Below are 20,020 nucleotides of genomic sequence, written 5' to 3' on the forward strand. Positions count from 1 at the left end.
ACTGATGCATGGTCAAACAATGACAACTAGTGCAAGTATTGCACATTTTACAACACATGCATTCTGTATATTCAGAATCATGGGATCATTCCAAGTGCATATGCAATAAAATACGCCATGCTACAAAACTTGAAGAGTCCATGGTCTTCACTTTAACCATTGTTATTAATTTCACTCAGTATGTTTTGAAGTTTTACTTGTGCATTAGAAACAATCCACAAATTAAACTTCCCACTGCAAAATGTTCTTTAACATATTTCATCCAGGCAGTACTACCTATCATGACATTGCCCCCAAATAAAGCAAATTCTTTGGCACATATCATCACACACCATATCATAGAACCAAATATAAAAAAAAAGTTTTCTTTATCTACACTTATACATCACTTTGGACTAGAAACCAGTGAAGTTCTTGGAAGAAAGAAGACACATAATAACACAACCTGGCTTATGAAATGACACAGGTTACACAATTCTGCCTTTGTTGCAGTCTTCCAATATCCAAAAAATAATATTAATAAGGTTACTTTACAAAGGGCATTGCAGAGTGTGCATTTTATTAAGCTTCTTACACCATTTAGTTACATGCTGAGATAAGTGTAGAGATAAGTTCAGTTCAACATCTAGAATTCTGATTCAACTGATTCAATAATGGCACCACAAATTAATATGATCAAGTAAATAATGATAGGACAATAATCAATAGATTCTGTTTATTGTGTGTTTTCTTTTTGCTCATAAGGAATAACTTATCCCTATAGTATCATCTAAGAAAATCATTTTGTACTCAATGGATCACCGATTTCCCCGAATGGTTTGGTCACAACCCTTTTTGAACTTCAGTATGTGTAATCTGCATTGAATTTTGCAGAAAATCTTATGTTTGACAATTGACATAAGATTTCTCAAATCCAAAATGCAGGGAATTAATTTTGCTTTACAAATTTGAATAGCATTTTTGGGATAAGAGAAAAGCTCTCAACTAAGTAATGTACAGTCCTATTTAAAAATATGCTATACAAAAGACTATATGCATAGCTATTGCTATACAAAAAAGTCTTTTCTGTAGAAGATTTCTATACAGGTCTGTATAGAAATTAGTTGAGAGCTTTTCTCTTATGACCAAAAATGCCAATCAAAGTGAATTATTCCCTGACATGTATAAATAAATTAAGATTGTCTGTTTGTTGGATTTAATTAGATCACTTTCCTTCTCAAAGGTTCACTTGTAAACCTTTCCTAAAGACTATCCCTTCATCAGATTTATGAAGAAAATTGTCCTCTCCAACAGCTCAATGTCACCCTTTCCCAACGACTGTCTATGCAACAGATGTAAGAATATTTCCCTTCTCAATGTTCACTGAAAACTTTCCCCAAGGACTGTCTTTACATTAGATTTCCAAAGATAATCGTCCTCCTCATGAATCACTGAAATCTTTTCCCTCAAACTGTCTGTTCGTCAGATCTAATAAGACATCTCTGCTCTTCATTGTAACCCTTTGACCCCATCAGCATCCACAATATAATAACAGACATCTTTGGGTAAATGAGGTGCAAATAAAATCTCTATTTGTCTGACTGGCACCTCCGCTTTGAGTTCACTTTCATGGCTACATTCCCCATTCACAGGAGTTCTATTAGTTCTCTTGTTTGTCGCATCTGACGGGGGCAACCTGTAGGGTGTCCGACTGAGCATAAGACGAACCTTGACGATGTTGGACCAGGTGAGACCCAGGGCAGGCATCATGTCCGACTCGGTGGGATCAAGTGACGCTTTCATATTTGCTGTTACCTGGATGAATATAATGATATAATGAGGACAAAAATGAGGATGGTTTATTGAAAAAGAAAAAAAATTCCAGGAGTAATTGAAATCATAATGCTAATCAGACTAAGTAGCTTTCTGACATCAGAAATGTAAGTCAAAGGACCCCAACTAAAAGTTGATTTGAATAAAAAGAGAAAAATCCATCAAGCATAACACTGAAAATTTCATCAAAATCGGATGTAAAATAAGAAAGTCATGACATTTCAAAGTTTTACTGAATTTCACAAAACAGTTTATCCACATCCTGGTCGGTATGCAAATGAAACTGATGACATCATCCATTCACAATTTCTTTTTTGTATTTTATTATATGAAATTTTCTAATTTTCTCCACTTTGTCAAATGAAAAAACGATTAAATCCTCCATGAACATGTGGAATTCGCATTGTTTAATACAACATGTATATAGTTAAGTCAAGTTGGTCCTTATTGTCAAATCTGTTAAAAATCTATTTGAAATATTGTATATTGTATATATAAAAAAAATAGAGGACAAAAGAAATAGTGAGGGACATCATTTACCGTCTCATTTGCATGTCATTGAGATGTGCATATTATTGTTTTGTGAAAAATAAGCAAAACTTTAAAATGCTTTAACTTTCTTATTTTACATCCAATTTTGATGAAATTATCAGCGTTATGCTAGTTTGATTTTTCTTTATTTATTCAAATCAACTTTTTTCTGAAGTGTACTTGGCCTTTAAAGCAGAATAAGCGGAACAGTAGAGTATATTTCTTTCAAAAAGTCTCATTCTTCTTTTACAAAATTCTATGTTTATTGTTGGAAAATGCCTAGAATTTGATGATTGAATCAAAAGATACATTCTTTTTAAAGCACTTACTTAATCAACTGTTAAATTCTTTTAGACAAGTAATTTAAAATCAAATAAGACCTGTTCAGTAATATTTTCATACCATAAACATACTTTTCAAATAACAGTTGTTTTTGACAATACAAAAGCTGGATAATGTATCAAATTAGATTCCAATTATTGCAGTTATTTATTAGGAACTGTTTAAATTGAATAGCTTGTTTAGCTTGTCCAAGGTTTTCAAGTAAGAACATAAAAAAAATTAGAACCATAAAGTTTCAATCAGTCATACATAGACTCTGTTTAAGTCAACCTTCAAAAAGTCCAACAACTGCCTCAAAGCATCTTTTTTCTTCATAATATGCAAGCATGAGCTATCATTTACACATTTCAAGTCAAACTTTGCCTAAGTCAAGCAGATTTCTGTGGTTCTAGTGGGTTTGACTTCTGTAGATTCACCCATATCCAAAAACATACTTTATTGTTAATGTCTGGGCCAGTATCTAAACCCATAACTTCATGTTCATGACTGTACTTTACCAAAAAAGGGCCAACAATCCCATAATGCATTGTTTCAAAACACTGAATACCGATGGCAATATTGCAAAAGAATAAATTAACTGCTCCCTCCTGCTTGATTATGCTGCAGTTTCCCAAATGGAACCGACTTCAAACCGACCAATCGTATGACACTGGAAAATAACATAATACTTTTGGTAGGTCTTGAGTCTGTTTCCCAGGTGTGACGTTAAGTGCTCACCTGGTTCACGCAAACTACAGCGGCATTGTACTGGGAGCTAAGCCTGTGTAGATGGGCACCTACACGCTGAAGCTCCCTTGCTCGTTTCACCGTGTCTCGCAGCTCAAACTCACTCCTAAATATGGCTGCCAACGAGTCGACCACGGCAAGTTTCACCATACCTCTGGACAGCAGGAGGGGGAGACGTTTCTCAAGGCAGTGCCACAGTTGATCCTAGAGAGAAAATATGAGGTTAACGGTAATTCTTCAGAGCAAAAATCAAATAGAAAACAATTTTACACTTGAATTCATCTGTTTACATTGGCACTCATAGAGAGTAGTATGATAATAGGTAGGTGAATACATACATGTGTCCAATACAAATTTTACAAAATATGAGTAACTTAGTATCTATCATTGCAGATGCAATAAAAAGTCAAACAGAGGTTCTTAAAAATCAGGAGAAAAACAGAAACAATCAAAGAAAGGGTTGCCAGATAACCACTTAATAAAATTATTAAATAAATACATACATAAAGGAACATAAATAAAGAAGTACGAAAAAAAAATTAAGTTGCCCATGAATCCCTGCTCCAATGAAATCCAAAGACTGACATTGTAATTTCATTGCTCTACTGAGCTAACATTTTTATTATAAAGAAAAATAAAAAATCATATCAAGTGGGTGATTACATTAATCACAACAAGATAAAAGTGAGGATCGTTTCTCTATTAACAAATCAAAATTTAATCATCAAAATGAAAGAACATATTGGAAAGGTGGCTATAGCAATATGTTGGAGTCAGTCAGAAATCTGTAAAAGAAAAATGAGATTTGTGAAAGCCCCCTCCCGCATCTTGGTTCTTCTTAACAAAGAAAGGAATTATTATTCAAACATGAAGATATCAAATAATAGATATCACAATCAGAATGACTCATAATCTTTAAAAGACAATTCATCCTCTTAGAATAAAAAAATAGAAAATTAGGATCCTTTCATCCCCCTACTAAAATGTAAATAAGACAACAACAAAATAAAATGAGTACCGAAGCGATGACAGAACAAAAAACGTTTCTTTGTATTTCATCGTCTCTGACAGAGTAAAAGGAATATCCACTATCCAAATTTGGTGAGCATGGGTCCACAGGGTCCCACGATGTGGCCATACGACTACCTATTTTTCCCACTTTACAATGATTTCAATAAGGCCTATTAGGTTTTGATATGGCCAAACCTTAGGCCATCATGAAAATTTTCTTTGACTCTATCAAAATATGGTCATGAACATGCTGAAATGAATAAGGATATTGATGACATCACACTGAAGTACTCTACGAAAGTCTCTTTTACCTTCTCTGCTACATGTTCAACGTAAATACGATCCCCTACAGCCAGCTGCTTTGCAAGAGAAGGCCCAATCTTCCTGTTGAACGATGAGATCAGTTGCTGTAACCTCTTGCTTGGGAAGACATCTTCAGTACAAATATAAACCACACCTGTGAAAAGCATCAACAAAATTTATAAGCAATGTTATATACTTTATTTTATTACTGATATTTTGTTAAATGGTACGATGTCGCTGGTAAACTAGGTGTAGTGGTGTCATGCTCTAGAGGATATGTAACCAGGCTATAGATCTTGAAATCTACGCTGAAAAATGTTGACACTGAAGATCACCAACACAGATAAGCGCACGTGAGACAGTGTATAATTATGGCTTTGAATGTCGGGCCCGACGCTTGACCCGAATCCTGTGCTTATTTGCTGATTTCTAAGCAATTACACAATTTCTTCCAGATTCCTTTGGCACATATGTTTAATTTATACAAACAGACACTTTGGTGGTCATTTCATTGGATTCTGTACGAACTCATTTTGATATCAAATTAAGAGGCTTTTATAGGAGATTATAATTTGTTTAACAAATTTTCGGCATTACTCCTATTTGTTTAAGATCAGTATGCTCGATCTGTAATGAAAATCATAAGATCAGTATGCTCGATCTGTATGAAAATCATAAGTCAGAAAAAAGTCATTTTGATATTATTACCACAACTGGCATTTACCTTTAACCTATTTTCTTTAAAACTTTGAAAAACATATCAAAAGGTCACCATTCTTACAATTTTCAAAAATCCTTTCAGTTTCTTTTTTACCATAAAATCCTACTAATTTGCAACTCTGTAAATGGGTACGCAACAATAATTTATCCCTTGAAATGTTAAAAGCATCTTATTGACAGCTTTGATAGAACTGGCGTAATATTATGTAGTGCCTAGAAAGCCAGACATAAATCATCACCGAGTTGTTCAAACCTTGCATCTGAAAATTTAAATCATTTTGAGGGCAGCCTACCAAAAAAAGCTGTGCTTTAGAAAAATGGCAATGGTGGTAATCTAATATTTCATTAAAATAGCCTCCTAATTCCTGTTGAGTATTCTTTCCAGACAAAAAGAAGGTTGTTTCTTATGTCATAATTCTAAGATCAAGCTTTTTCTGAGCTGTCCTCCCAATTTTCAAATTTTGGGATACAAGGTTTAAACACCCTAGCAACAATTTTATATTGTAGTCCGCCTATTTTACAAAATCATTATGGCTCACATTCTGAACTCAGGTTTGACTTAGACTTTGGACTAACTCTGTGCTAAAATTATGGGAAGCCAAACATGTCAAATAATTTGTTTTCATTGTATGCTTTTCATGTTTACTATGCCCTTACCTGCTTCTTCAATGATAAAAAAAAGGATAGATAGTTAAAACAGTTACAGATAGTTAAGATTGTTTTGAGAGTCAAATGAGCTGATACACTCAACCTCTACTGTTAGAGATTTATGTCATAACTGGCTAATCCACACTTAATCCACAATTTTAAACCAGAGTTTAACCCTTAATGTGCCACAAAACCATTTTTTGTGCAATTGTACTTTCTATTCTATTATCTATACAAAAGTAATAATTAGTTTTCTCTTTATTGCAGCCAGTACTTGCTTTGCAAAGCAACACAATACTCCTATTACTATACCTGCTGGGGATTACTCTGCAGTCACTCACACTAAACAAAGCTCTTCATATTATCTTACAGATTAAAAAGAAAATCATTTTTTTCAATGTGACATATCAAAATTTAAATACAGTCCAACCTCTCTTATCCGGACATGTTGGGACCAGCACCAATCCGGATAAGGGATTTATCCGGATCTGGGAGACCCAATATTAAGTACACGCAGCTGCGCAATATTCACTGCAGAGTTAGTGCAAATTATAGGCAGTGTTTTTATGGAAATGAAATCGATCGATGGCCAAACCTCTTGGATAATTTACCTGCTAAAATGACTGAGGTATACATCGAGCATACCTCGAAAGAAAGAGAATGACTCAATGAAACCAAATTTTAAAATTAGATCATCGCGGCGGGTATCGCAACTTTGCAATGTCAGCCATTGTTACACTGACTGTAGGCTCAAACACGATAGATGGCGCTGTCCGTATTGAGGCCTAAAGTTAGCTAGCAAGACATGTGTTGTTTTTCCCGCAAAGCAAAAAGAGAAACGTGATGAAATGTTTGCACTGCACCCTGATTTACTGGAAATTATCATTCCTGAAGTTCTTTTGGTGATTTGGGTGAGATATTTTCATGAAAAATATGTTTGGTGTAGGGTGACTACATTGGGAAATATATGTAATCAAAGTGAGTTTACGTATAAGATTGAGTTTAGATTGAAATCTCATTTAGTCATGTACCGGTACTAGATTAAAAAAAAAAAAATCATGGCAAGTGTGCGTCCGGATAATAGAGAGATCCGGATAAGGGAGGCCAGATAAGAGAGGTCGGACTGTAAAGCCCAACTTCAGAATACGGGCCATGGTGTTTACTGATGACTGTTGGACTGCTCACCACAAGCAAGACCACCCTGTTGGATAGGCAACTGTGCTGTAAGACAGAGCTGAAGACAGAACTGTGTCTTCCCTGCAGCACTCTGCCCTGCTACTTCCGTTATTCCCTTTACCAGGATGCCACCATGGAGGAAGTCATCAAGGATCGGACACCCCGTGGTCAGGTGAGTCGGTTCCAGGCAATCTTCTTTTCTTTGTTTTGAAAGAGTCAAAGCTATAATGGAGGAATGGGGTAGAAGAAAGACAGAGAAAGAGGGTGAGAGGAAGAGAGACAGAGAGTGAGAGAGAGAGAAAGAGAAAGAGAGAGAAAGATAAAAATAGAAAGCAAGAATATTAAAAGTGACATAAATAATGAGCAACATGAGTATTACATATGATAAAACAAAGTACAAGTACTTCAATTCACAAAATTTGTGAAAATAATGCCCTTTCAAAAATATAACAGCTTACACAGTAACTATTTTTAGGTAGGAGATATAAATATGAATCAATCAATCTAAAACGAAATATTACACAGGAGATATTAATCTATATTTTCTGTTATTACTGATGAAATATTATGAGCTCATGGTACCGTATAGGCAATGCAATGCGCAATGGTAATAAATAACGTCTTAAAGAGATAAATGGAGTAGGATTTCCATTATAAAATGAATTTATCAAGTCGGGCCATAATAACTGAGTGCAATAAGTGACATAATTTGCTCAATTACTTTTTTTTTGGGGGGGGTGGTAAATAAATAATATTTTTATTGGATGGCTTGTAAGGGCTTTTTGTTTTTGTTTGTTTGGTTTTTGGGGGGTATAAATAGCACTTTTACTGGATGACATATTAGTCGAACCATGCAATATTTGCCTTTAATCATAGAATATCTCTGGCACCCCATTCTGACTCTGAGCAAGCCTATAATATGATAATAATCAGTTTGGGTGTACCAACTGACAATATATCAACAGATCTACATTACCGGTGGTGTATTTAATTTTGTAAACCTCCTCTGAAACAGCCTTGATAACAACAGAGACATCTCTTGAGGACAACTTTGTACATCTCCCCAGATCAGCAGGAGAAAGATGAAGTACTGATTCAAAGCTTCGAAGATTAGCTGTAAGAAAACACCCAAAAATAAACAACACCAAAATGAAGGATTCTACGCGTAGAATATACAATATGATTTGTTCAATTACTTTGACTTAAACATTTTCTAATTATATCTGTATGGATGGGTCGACAGTTGAAACTTGCAAATGCAGACAACACATGCATATCATTTTTCTTAATTCAAACCACTAAATACACAGAAAAGGTTGAAAATTAATCGAATGTAAAATTTACTTGATGTAAGGGTGAAAATGTCCCTTTTGTGCGAGCATATTATCATCTGTCCACATTTTTCCTCAATGGGGGTGGACATCATACAAATAAGCAATGTAGAGTAGGCCTACTTAGTACAACCGAGATGGTTATTTTGTGTATTTAGTTACAAATCAGAATCAGGTACAAATGTGGTTTGCCAAAAACAAGTGGAACACATCTGGCAGTCTAGCACGCGTTACAAGATTCAATATAGCAGTAGTGCTGACTTTGAAATCAACTAAGACGAATAAACATACATAGGTTTATGTCAATATACTAAGTTCATTGACCCTAAATGACTTCTGACCTTGATCATGTGACCTGAAACTTGTAAAAATGATCAGTGATATTTGACTATCCTTATGTCCAAGTTTCATGAACTAAGTCTGTAGATCCATAAACATCTCAAAGTTATGAATCTGATACCCCAACATGGTCTAAGTTCATTGAACCTAAACAACCTTGGTCATGTGACCTAAAACTCATGCAAGATGATCATTGAGACTGTATAAGCCGTTATTTTTGCGTAAATAATTTTTAGTGAATCGCGGGGGGTCCCAGCACTTTTGCAGGTTGTTGAATTCGCAAACGGAAGATGTTCCAAACACTTTCACAGCATTTCAGAGTTATAAGCAAAAATAGTGCAAAAGATGTGAAAAAATATGATCCTCAAACCCGATGCTTACACATCTTCTGTACATTATGTCCCTGTAAAAAACAGAAGTGTGAAAAAGTGGCTTAAATTTCACTTTTTTTGGTTCCTTTCGATCAGAAAAAAAATTCATCATGTCACAGTGCGATCTGTAAAAGCAATCTTTAGAAGTTGTGTTTTGTTAGTTTCATTTTTTTAAGTTGGTTTAGAGCACAAATTATGAATTTTGTGATCAGAATCTTACACCTCAAAAAGCTCTGGTCATGTGACTTATGAATATTAATGAGTATACAAATAGCCAGGGTTGGGAGGTAAATACCGGTAGCGGTAATTACCGGTGGTAAATACCGATAAATACCGTCCAGTAAATAAAATGGGCGTCCGGTAAATATGTAAAAACCGGGAAATATGATATATAATTCTTTTTTTCAAAAATTTTAGTTGTTTTTAACCTCAACACATGAAAATAGTGATCTGAAATAATAAGAATCACAAAACTCATAGTAGGAACTCACAAACAGATAAAATCCATACTGCATCCATGTACATACCCAACACACATACATAACTCCACACATTCGTACACAAACTCAAATTATGTTCCTGGAAATGGAATAATCATATTAAAACATGAACAAATATTTCTCCCGGGGTTTAACTTTTTACATGCCATTGTATCTCATCACAATATGATTTTTGTTTTTCAGTGTGAATAAAGCTCAGTATTCTACTGTATGTAAGGAGTTTAAGTGTGTTCATGTATTAGTGTGTACTAGTGGTTGCTGGTTTTGAATCACAGAGCCGACGGCAAGTTCGATGTTCGCTGTGCGATTGTCCAAATACAGAACCACAGAGAGAAAAGCGTGTTCTTATTTCGTTTTGATACATAAAAAACAGAAATATAGAATGAGAAATCAGAAAGAGCCCAAAAGTATTTTTTATTTTAATATTCTGCCTTTGATCTACAAAAACCAAATCACAGCACGTTTTTTTTCTCCATGTGATTTCATTTTTGTGTTTTCAAAGACCGAACCACGGGGCTGATTTCTGTTTTTGCTCTTCGATGATTAGAAAGGAAAAACAAATTATCCATTATTAGTATGGTGGTGTGACCTGAATTCGCGCATTACCTAATTTTGCGCAGGGTCGAATATCTCAATATCTAATAAATATATTTAAAAACTGATATCACCAACAGAAAAAGCGACTTAAAATTACCAAATTTTTTTCTTGTAAGTAAGGCCTAAATTTGTAAAAATATTGGCAAAACATCGGCAAATTTTGTTACCTTTTGCGTACGCTCCGTGAAAATCCGACCTTCTCGACAAGCATTAAGAAATCGCCAGTTCACAAGCTGAGGTCTTCAAATAAGTAAATAAAATGTGATACCCACCGAATTTGTGGCATTATAACCTCCATCTGATACAATTAATTACCTTTGTCTGTTATATTTATTTTCTAAAGTTTTGCTAAACGATCGTGCGCAAATTAAGGTCACACTCTTTTATGACACATTTTCAGCCGACCGCGCACTAGTCAATCGTCATGGACTTTTGAGATCGCGACACTGGCGAACCCCTTGGCCTACTTTAGGCCATGAGAAGTAAGATATTAGATTTGCATCCGAAAACTTTTCAAATGACATGAGGCTTTTTTTCATTATTCATTATTTACATGACGTCATCCAGCCACTGCCGAGAGCCAATTTATGAATGAAAATATAGTAAGCATGCGCATTGCAAGCCTTCCATAGCCCCACTGCACACAGTATTCCACCAAAACAAGTGTGCAATTCTCTATCACATCGAACCTAGTCGAGCTAGAATTTCACTCTCCTTTTTTTATATGAATTATGAAAGGTATTCTAGGAGGATCTATTTTCGGACCGATACCGCGCAGGTAAGTGAATTTCGATTACTTCTTGCTTTTCGGTCAAAGTCTTATGAATTAGCATCGATATGGCATCGTGTTCGTTGGAGTTTGTAGAGTCTATGGCAACATGTACAAAGTCAATTGATTTCTGGGTTTTAGAGCGTCGCGTGAATATGCATGAAATTGCAGACTCTCGATAATTTTCGATCAATACTGGAGCGATCCGATCACGAACCAAGACCATTTCCCGCGTAGACAATGTGACCGGATATCGTTATCGATATCGATACTTTCGCACGCAGTCCGAAGGAATTATTTCGGCGACACATAGTCATGACGTGATCTGCGCGATTGGCCAATCAGCGATCTCCGATTCGCTGAGCCGAGACGGTCTATCCGTTGTACACAGTCTATGGACAATTTACCACAGCTGTGCGAAGATCGAAGGTGCACTGCATGCAGTGGTATACCGTATGTACGTAGTAAGTGCGTAACTAAACCTTTACTGCCTGCGATGATTTGGAACTCGTGATTTCGTAAAGTAATGAATTTTTTTTTTATTAAATCTTTTTGAAATAATTGAATTTTCATGCGGGCGGTTTTGGAGCATGTGGGCGGTGGACGCAAATCTAAAACTTTCATTCTCTTGGCCTTATAATTCCGTCAAGCTAATTTGACTTTGGAACCCTGCCTTCCGTTTGGTATTTATGAGTTTGATTAATTTTGTGCGAACTGTCAGAATTATGGATTGAATATCAACTTTATAATACTTTTTAAATGTGTGCAAATTATGGTCACCCCATCATACAGTATGGTAGTGGATTGTATTACCGAACACTTTTCATGAATTTGATCATATCAAACACATTATTCCAATAAAATTCACCAAACTTTCACCATAAATACACAAATACCTACAAAATATAAGTATGCAGTAATTTTGCCGAAATTGTTTTTAATTTTTACGACATCAGCTTCCAATCGGACCTCTCTTCGCAAGTGAAATATTTTCTTTACCTTTACCCGAGATTCTGGAAGAATGCTGATGATCCCAGCAGTCGTGCTTCCAGTTCAAGTCCTTCATCCTTCTCGTAAGTTAGGTATCTTCAGAGCAGTCTAGCTTGGAAATCTGCACCGTCCTCAACATTAGTGTGATTTATGCATCATAGGGTGAGCAGTACCGCTGGTCTGCCCACACCTTGTCTAGCCTTATTTTGAAACTGTTCACCGTCTGAGCAGTGACTACCTCTTTGGGCAGCGAATTCCAGTCGTTTATGATACGCTGGCTGAAAACATCTTGTCTGATCTTCGTCAACATCTGGGTTTTGAGAGCTTCAGACTATGCCCTCTTGTGTTGCCTGTTGCATACACAAAGAAAGTATCACCTGGAATGCGTTCAAATCCATGGATTATTTTGAACACCTGTATCATATCTCCTCATCTTCTGCGGTACTCAAGAGAAGGAAGATTGAGTGCTTTTAATCTCTCTGTGTATGTGCAGTTTCTGATGGAATAGATCATTTTTGTTGCTCTCTTCTGTACCTTCTCAATGGCTTTACTGTCACTCTTAAATCTAGGATACCATATAGAGTTGTCAATGATCGGCCTGACAAGTCCTTTGTACAGTTTTGGGATTGTAGATTTGTCTCTACATTCAAAACTGCGGCGAATGCATGAAAGTATCCCATTGGCTTTTTTGACAACATATGCAACATGGTTATGGAATTTGAGATCTTCGTCAACCAGTATGCCAAGGTCTCTCTCCACTGCGGTATGCTCAAGAACGTCTTCTCCGAGTGAGTAGGAGTGTTTGACATTTCCAGGGCCTATGTGTAGTACTTTACACTTTTGGGAGTTAAAGTGCAATTGCCATCTATTACTCCAGTCAACTAGTGCATCAAGGTCAGCCTGAATAGCACAGAGGTCTTGATTAGTGGAGGCTTTGCCATATAGTTTCGTGTCATCGGCATATATCTTGACTTTCCCCTGAAGGCCGTCTGGTAGATCATTGATGCAGAGTACAAACATTGCTGGGCCGAGGATACCGCCTTGCGGCACTCCGCTCCTTACCCTTGTACAGTCAGATAATTCATTATTGACTTTAACTCTCTGCTGTCTTCCTCGGAGAATGTCTGTTATCCAGGCTTTGATTTCGCCACCTATACCATAAGCCTCAAGCTCAAGTTTGGAGAGGAGGTGCAGATGAGGGACACTATCGAAAGCTTTTTGGAAATCCAGGTAGATTACATCGATAGGACTTCCTACATCCAATCACTGTCCATTCCTCCATAACTGTCAAGAGCTGTGTCACACATGAGCGTCCAGGAACAAAGCCATGCTGTTCATCACACAGAAGATCATTTTCTATAAGGTCACTTGAAAAAGGTATTGTATTACCGAACGTGTGTTTTCTATGGGAAAAGTTGGGAAAACAGCAAAGTCACTGATGAGCTATTTTGACCATATTTTGTTTTGAGGATAAAAAGACTTTGAGATTGTGTTTTTGATAATTTTTTTTCATCTTTTTTTCTATTCAAGTTTGGAAAGATGTTGCAAAGGTTTCAGCGTATTTGATTATTTTCAAACGCATATGATGCGCGTGTTCGGTAATAAAAGGCTGGTCGGTAATACAATCACTCACTATACGATACCCTGAGCCTGATTCAAACGAAGCGCGGTCTCAATTTAAGAGATCTAGTCTCCCTCTGGCTCTGGCACTGCCATATCGCCATGACCCATGTAATGAAGTCAAGACAAAAAAATCCAGAAATTTCCATTGGCATGATTGATATGAAAGAAGTGGAGTTTAACAAGTGATAAGATATCAGAAAGGATTCTAGCTTAATATTCTTAATTTAACAGTCATGATCTAACATAGACCAAAAGCTTCGGTCTCTGTTATGTTGGTTGTTCAGCTGAACTCCGTTGGCTTCACTCACCAAATACAGAGACCGAAGTTCTAGCGCGATCTGTACAGGGGACTCAACGGCCATATGTTTATGTACCGTAAGGGCACTAGTATTCAACCTGTTTGGAGAGTTTCCTCAAATATATAGAAATATAGAATTTACCTGAATTTCAGACCCATCTTATTTTGAAGAGCAAATGCTGATTATTCTTTTTCCGTTATTTTTTTCTTCAACCAGTCGACTGTGTGCGCGGGCAATCGAATTATACGGCGATGGTTTTCGGCAATAGTATTCAACCTAGCAATTTGAGATGGCCCTGTAAGCTGTATCTCAATCTGCCCTTGTCCCATCCAACTATGGACTAGACCATTTGAGATGAGACCAAACAGGGAATTAATCAAAGCCAGAGACTTACATAGATCTAGATCTAGCAATGTAAGCCCTTTTGAGATTTGCTGTCTATCCTCACTAGGTTGAATACTAGTGCCTTTCAGTGCAAAAGGCCATCGCCGCACAATTCGATCCTACGCGCATACAATTGACAGATTGATAAAGAAAATACTGACAACAGATTACCCTGAAAACAACAAAGGTATGAAATTAAGATAAATTCCCAATTTCTAAATATTTTCGGGAATATGTCAAAATCTTTGAATTCTGCCGGGTTGAATACTAGTGCTCATACGGTACTTAAGATCAGATAAAACGGGGAAGTGAATTTGCGCGACAGCCGAGGCAAGTCACTGTTTTTGTTCCTTTTAACTTGATTTTTCTCCGTTTTGGGGCAATTAATGGCAAGAGGGAATATTAATTTGCATTTTGGTCACGTTAATTTTCAAAAAAAAATTTCATTAAAGGGGAAGTTCACCCTGACAAAAAGTTTATTGTAAAAATAGCAGAAAAAATAATAAAAAATATTGCCGAGGGTTTGATAAAAATTCATCAAATTAAAAAGTTATTAGAATTTCAATTATTTGATTTGTGACGTCATATGCGAGCAGCATTCCTACATAGTGAATGGTAAAAAGTCAATGAAATGTCATTTTCTCAGAAAATTGAAAATGGTTTTCTCTGTACCTTTTGTATATCAATAGACAAATCATTTCACACCCAATCATGAATAGAAAACAAAATTAAGTCATCAGGAACCATACAAAATTTGAAATTCATGCATTTTATATTACATAACACATGGGGCAGCAGCTCGTTTATGACGTCACAAATCCAAAACTTTGAACTCTAATAACTTTCTTACTCTTTAACGGATTTTCCTCAAACCTTCAACAATATTTTTAATTATTTTTTCGGCGATTTTTACAACAAAGTTTTCTTCAGGGTGAACTTCCCCTTTAAAGAAAAAAATTAAAGAGCCCCGACGGGGGGATTTTGCATTGCAAGTCCCCTATTGGTGGCTGCACGATAGCGAGCCATCTGTGTACGAGGAGAAATTTTACAAAAAGTTAAAAAACTCCTCGAAACAGATGGCTGCCACTCTGCCAGCTGTCTAGCCAGGAGGCGTTCTGGGGTAAAAATCATAGTACTATTCGTACCTTTTACCCCCTAACGCCAGGCACTTGCCCGTATAGGGCCGCACGTCGGAAAGGAAAATGCAACTATACAAATGCACCAAACAGCGCCTTATAATTTGAATCTGACGTTAACACTTCTGTACATGGGTATAAATATCGGTTAGGAAAGTTTGGTATGATAGAATTAAATGAAAGGGAACAAAAATCGCAGAAATGGGATGAAGAAATAAAAGTAGAAGAGAGTTTACTCACATTTGTTGTCTTCGCCATCTTGGATCCATTGTTAATGCAACCTAGTTACGTGACGCTTATAGAGGGCGGCAAAATCAAGTGCTAAAATGTCCCGCTTCAACCACTGAACCAGGGGGGTGTTTCATCAATATTGTCACGCGACAACTGTCAGCGCTGATAGTTGTCGCGCGACAATATTGATGAAACACCCCCCTGGTTCAGTGGTTGAAGCGGGACATTTTAGCACTTGATTTTGCCGCCCTCTATAAGCGTCACGTAACTAGGTTGCATTAACAATGGATCAAAGATGGCGAAGACAAAAAATGTGAGTAAACTCTCAGGTACTTTTATTTCTTCATCTTATTTCTGCGATTTTTGTTCCCTTTCATTTAATTCTATCATACCAAACTTTCCTAACCGATATTTATACCCATGTACTAGGTATGTGACAAAAAAATGAAAATCCTCAAATCTCAATGAATTTGGTATCATTTGAAAGCCCTTAAAAAGACCTTTCAAATGATACCAAGAACTCAAATTTTCATCAAGAAATTATAAAGTTATTCCAGTTTAAGTCGTGCATATTTATCCAAATTTGTGGTCATTGTCTTAATGTAAAGTCAATGGAGTGCATAACCGATTTTTGTGACCATTTTGTGACCATTTTGAACCCAAGTCTTCAACGGGCTCTAACTTCTTTGTTTTTGAGCCCTTTGAAGTAATTTTGGTATCAATGGAAAGGTCAATGGAAAGGTGAAAGAAAACTCAATTGATGTGTAATCATTTCACTTGGTAATTTTTCTTCTTATTATGCGTAAAATAATTTCTTTTAATTAATTCTAATTAATTATGCAAATTACAATTACTCGCCTCTTTTTTTTGCCAAATGAAGGTGATAATGAGAGATAATTTGTATATAATTTAGTTGGCATCAAAACAGCATCATGTAGATAATTTCCTAAATGAATTTGTTTAAAGTATTGTTTTTGTAATTTCTAATGTATTTCTTTGTTTTTCTGATATAAATTACAATTAGCTCTTTTTCAACTTTAGTATTGTGTATTGTTAGTATTATGTATGGGGTCTTTTTTTTACAAATGAAAAATATCATTCCTTTTGTACATGTACATTGTATGGTATAGAAATACAAATGTGTGCTTTTCTGATGTATTTGATTGTTTCACCAATTCTTTATGTATTTTATTGTTTCAACAATTTGTTTATAGATGGATAATGTAGCTTTCATTTTGGAGACCGTGGGCATTCGATTCCAATTTTTTTTAGAAGGATGAGCAGCAGAGTCTGATTGTGTAAAGATGTAGCATTGCATGTAATTCAAGTATCAAGAAGGAAACATAAAAATTAAGCTTTAATATATGCATTTCTTAGATATGTATGATTACAACAAAGGCCATGTTCGAGCACTCCTTTTTTAATGAAAAATAAGTTCACATTCTAGCGTGAAATCACTGCACATAAATAAAGCTCTGAACAGCAACAAAAACAGGCATCAAAGCTCCAACACTCAAAACAAGAGAACAAAAGTGACACAAAAACTTATACAAATCCCATCCCCATTTCAACTTATGAACACAACCCCCCCCCCTCCTGCACCCTTCTTGAAAAAAAAATAATTATAATAAAATAGAAAAAAAATGAATAACATAGAAAAAAAATAGACAATAGTGGAAGTGAAATATTTCCTCTGAGAGTGAAAAATTAAACAACAAATTTTTTGCATTTTAATCATGGGCGGAAATTGGCCCCAAAGGTAGGGGGACGCTGGCATCGGCGGCGAAAGCCAACAATTTTAGGGGGGACCACCAAATTATTTTGATAATCAAAAAAATACACCAAAGGTTATCAACCAAAAATTATAGGGGGACGCAGAAAACTAAATTTGACAAGCAAAAAAAAAAAAGAAAAGAAAAAAAGGTTATCAAAAAAAAAATTGAGGTGGGGGGGATCGTCCCCCACCTCAAATTAAGGGCGGGGGGTACACTTCCCCCAGCTTTCGCCACCTATGGATGCTGGCAACTCTGACAAGTTGAAAAAAAAAAGTTTATCCCCAAACTGTTGTAAGGTCATTTTGACCCAAAAAAGTTTGACCAAAAAAGAAAAAAAGAAAGAAAAAAAAATGTATTATTGTTACATGTCCCCCTATTATTTTGGGTAGGGGGACGTGTCCCCCTGGGATTTCCACCCATGAATTTAATTTTAGAAAAGTCAACATTGATATTACACTGTCAAAAGCAAATCCAGTTTCCAAATGAATAGGATAATCAACCACCTAGACTCTTGACTTGAGTCACATAACCTTGGGATGATAAAATCTTTCTCTGACAAATGTATGTATTAAAATCAATATCATAATAATTATCTACGGTATAATGACAGAGATTTCCCAAAAAAGGCACAACATAATCATCAAGTAAGCAATTTACGATCTAGTTCAATCCAGCATGAACGACTCACTATCGACCGCTCCCATCACCCTGCCAACCGCAAGCGCATCGGGCAGCTCGACTGCCGAGAGACCGGCTGTGACAATTGTAGCATCGCCCTGCCAACCGCAGGCGCATCGGGCAGCTCGACTGCCGAGAGACCGGCTGTGACAAGGGTAGCTGGCATCTCTTATATCTGGACTGCGCAACGTCAGAATCGCGTAAGTTTGGATTTTTTGATAATTCAAATATATTTCCAGTCAAATTGTATACCTAATCGGATTCTTGTTTTACTTACCATAAAAAAATTTCGAACATTTACGCGTCCAAAAATTTGATGAACTTTCAAGCTCCGATATCCACACTTTACAGGCGAGTTTCCACATTGAAACTTATATGTACAGAAAGAGCACATCTTCAGCTGTCTGTTAAAAGGCACGAGTATCGAGATTGCACCTACTATGTGCGCATGCGCATTAAACCCCATTTTCAATGAGCCGCCCAGACAGAGGCGATGCCACTCGCAGCAAAACCCGCGCGAAAACCGTGCCACCAAAACCAGCGCTCGCGATGCCCCGTATTCGCACATAGCTACATGTACAGAAGTGTAAACGTCAGATTCAAATTATAAGGCGCTGTTTGGTGCATTTGTATAGTTGCATTTTCCTTTCCGACGTGCGGCCCTATACGGGCAAGTGCCTGGCGTTAGGGGGTAAAAGGTACGAATAGTACTATGATTTTTACCCCAGAAAGGCTCCTGACCTGGCTACAGCTGTCTGGATCTAACAATGCCCAACCTTTTTTTATGATGTGGGACTAATAACAAAAAAAGAATTTCACATAAAAATGTAACTGTAAGATTCATGAACTACTTACCCCTTTTCAAGGCTGTGATTATCCGTGGATTAACAGACAGGTTTTCCATCTAATGATTTGATGTTCGTCTTATGCGATTAATTTCGTCATTTCTGCAAAAAGGGCCTTATATTTCGTCATTTCTACTATAAAAGCCAAGGGGCGATTGGTGATGATTTTTCAATTTCCCGCACGTAGATATAGATGGCGCTATTTGCACGGCCTCAGAGTTATCAATAGACATTGATAACTCTGCACGGCATCAAGGCCCAATAGTTGCACGGTCTCAGAGTTATCAACCCGGGGTTATCAATAATTTATGATGTTATATAATGATGTTAGTAGCTGTGTGATGAATGGGGGACCGTCAACTGGATATTTTGAAGTTAAAAGAGGAGTAAGACAAGGAGATCCCCTCTCTCCTTATTTATTTATTATAGCAATTGAATTACTTGCTAATTTTATTCGAAATGATCCGGGTATTGAAGGGATTGGGCTTGGTGAAAGAAAAAATAAAACAAGTATTGTGTGCAGATGATCTGTTAATTATGGAAGCTTAAAAGTGCCACCGAGATGTTGAGATAATTATCTCGGGAAGTCGACATCTTGATAGCAAAAGATAAGATGACGAGATCCTGGATCTCATCATGTCGACATCTTTTAGAAGAGATGATGAGATGACAAGATCCTGGATCTCATCATGTTGACATCTTTTGGAAGAGATGATGAGATGACAAGATCCCGGATCTCATCATGTTGACATCTTGTAGAAGAGATGATGAGATGACAAGATCCTGGATCTCATCATGTCAACATCTTAAGAAGAGATGTTGAGATGACAAGATCATCTCATCATCTCATCATCTCTTCTACAAGATGTCAACATGATGAGAT

General features: G+C 36.5%; 1 protein-coding gene across 1 annotated transcript; it reads right to left on the minus strand.

The window, feature by feature from the left end:
* Positions 1-725: 725 nt before the first annotated feature.
* LOC121418445 (DNA repair protein XRCC3-like) lies at positions 726-19,287 on the minus strand. Its single transcript, XM_041612329.1, has 6 exons — positions 19,148-19,287; positions 8,246-8,383; positions 7,279-7,491; positions 4,734-4,879; positions 3,403-3,615; positions 726-1,794 (listed from the first exon to the last, which is right to left on the minus strand). Exons 1-6 carry the CDS (start codon positions 19,194-19,196, stop codon positions 1,489-1,491), a joined length of 1,065 nt encoding a protein of 354 aa, XP_041468263.1. The 5' UTR covers positions 19,197-19,287; the 3' UTR covers positions 726-1,488.
* Between the last annotated feature and the right edge of the window lie 733 nt (positions 19,288-20,020).

Source organism: Lytechinus variegatus, chromosome 7, assembly GCF_018143015.1.
Source record: "Lytechinus variegatus isolate NC3 chromosome 7, Lvar_3.0, whole genome shotgun sequence".
Classification (NCBI taxonomy): Eukaryota; Metazoa; Echinodermata; class Echinoidea; order Temnopleuroida; family Toxopneustidae; genus Lytechinus; species Lytechinus variegatus.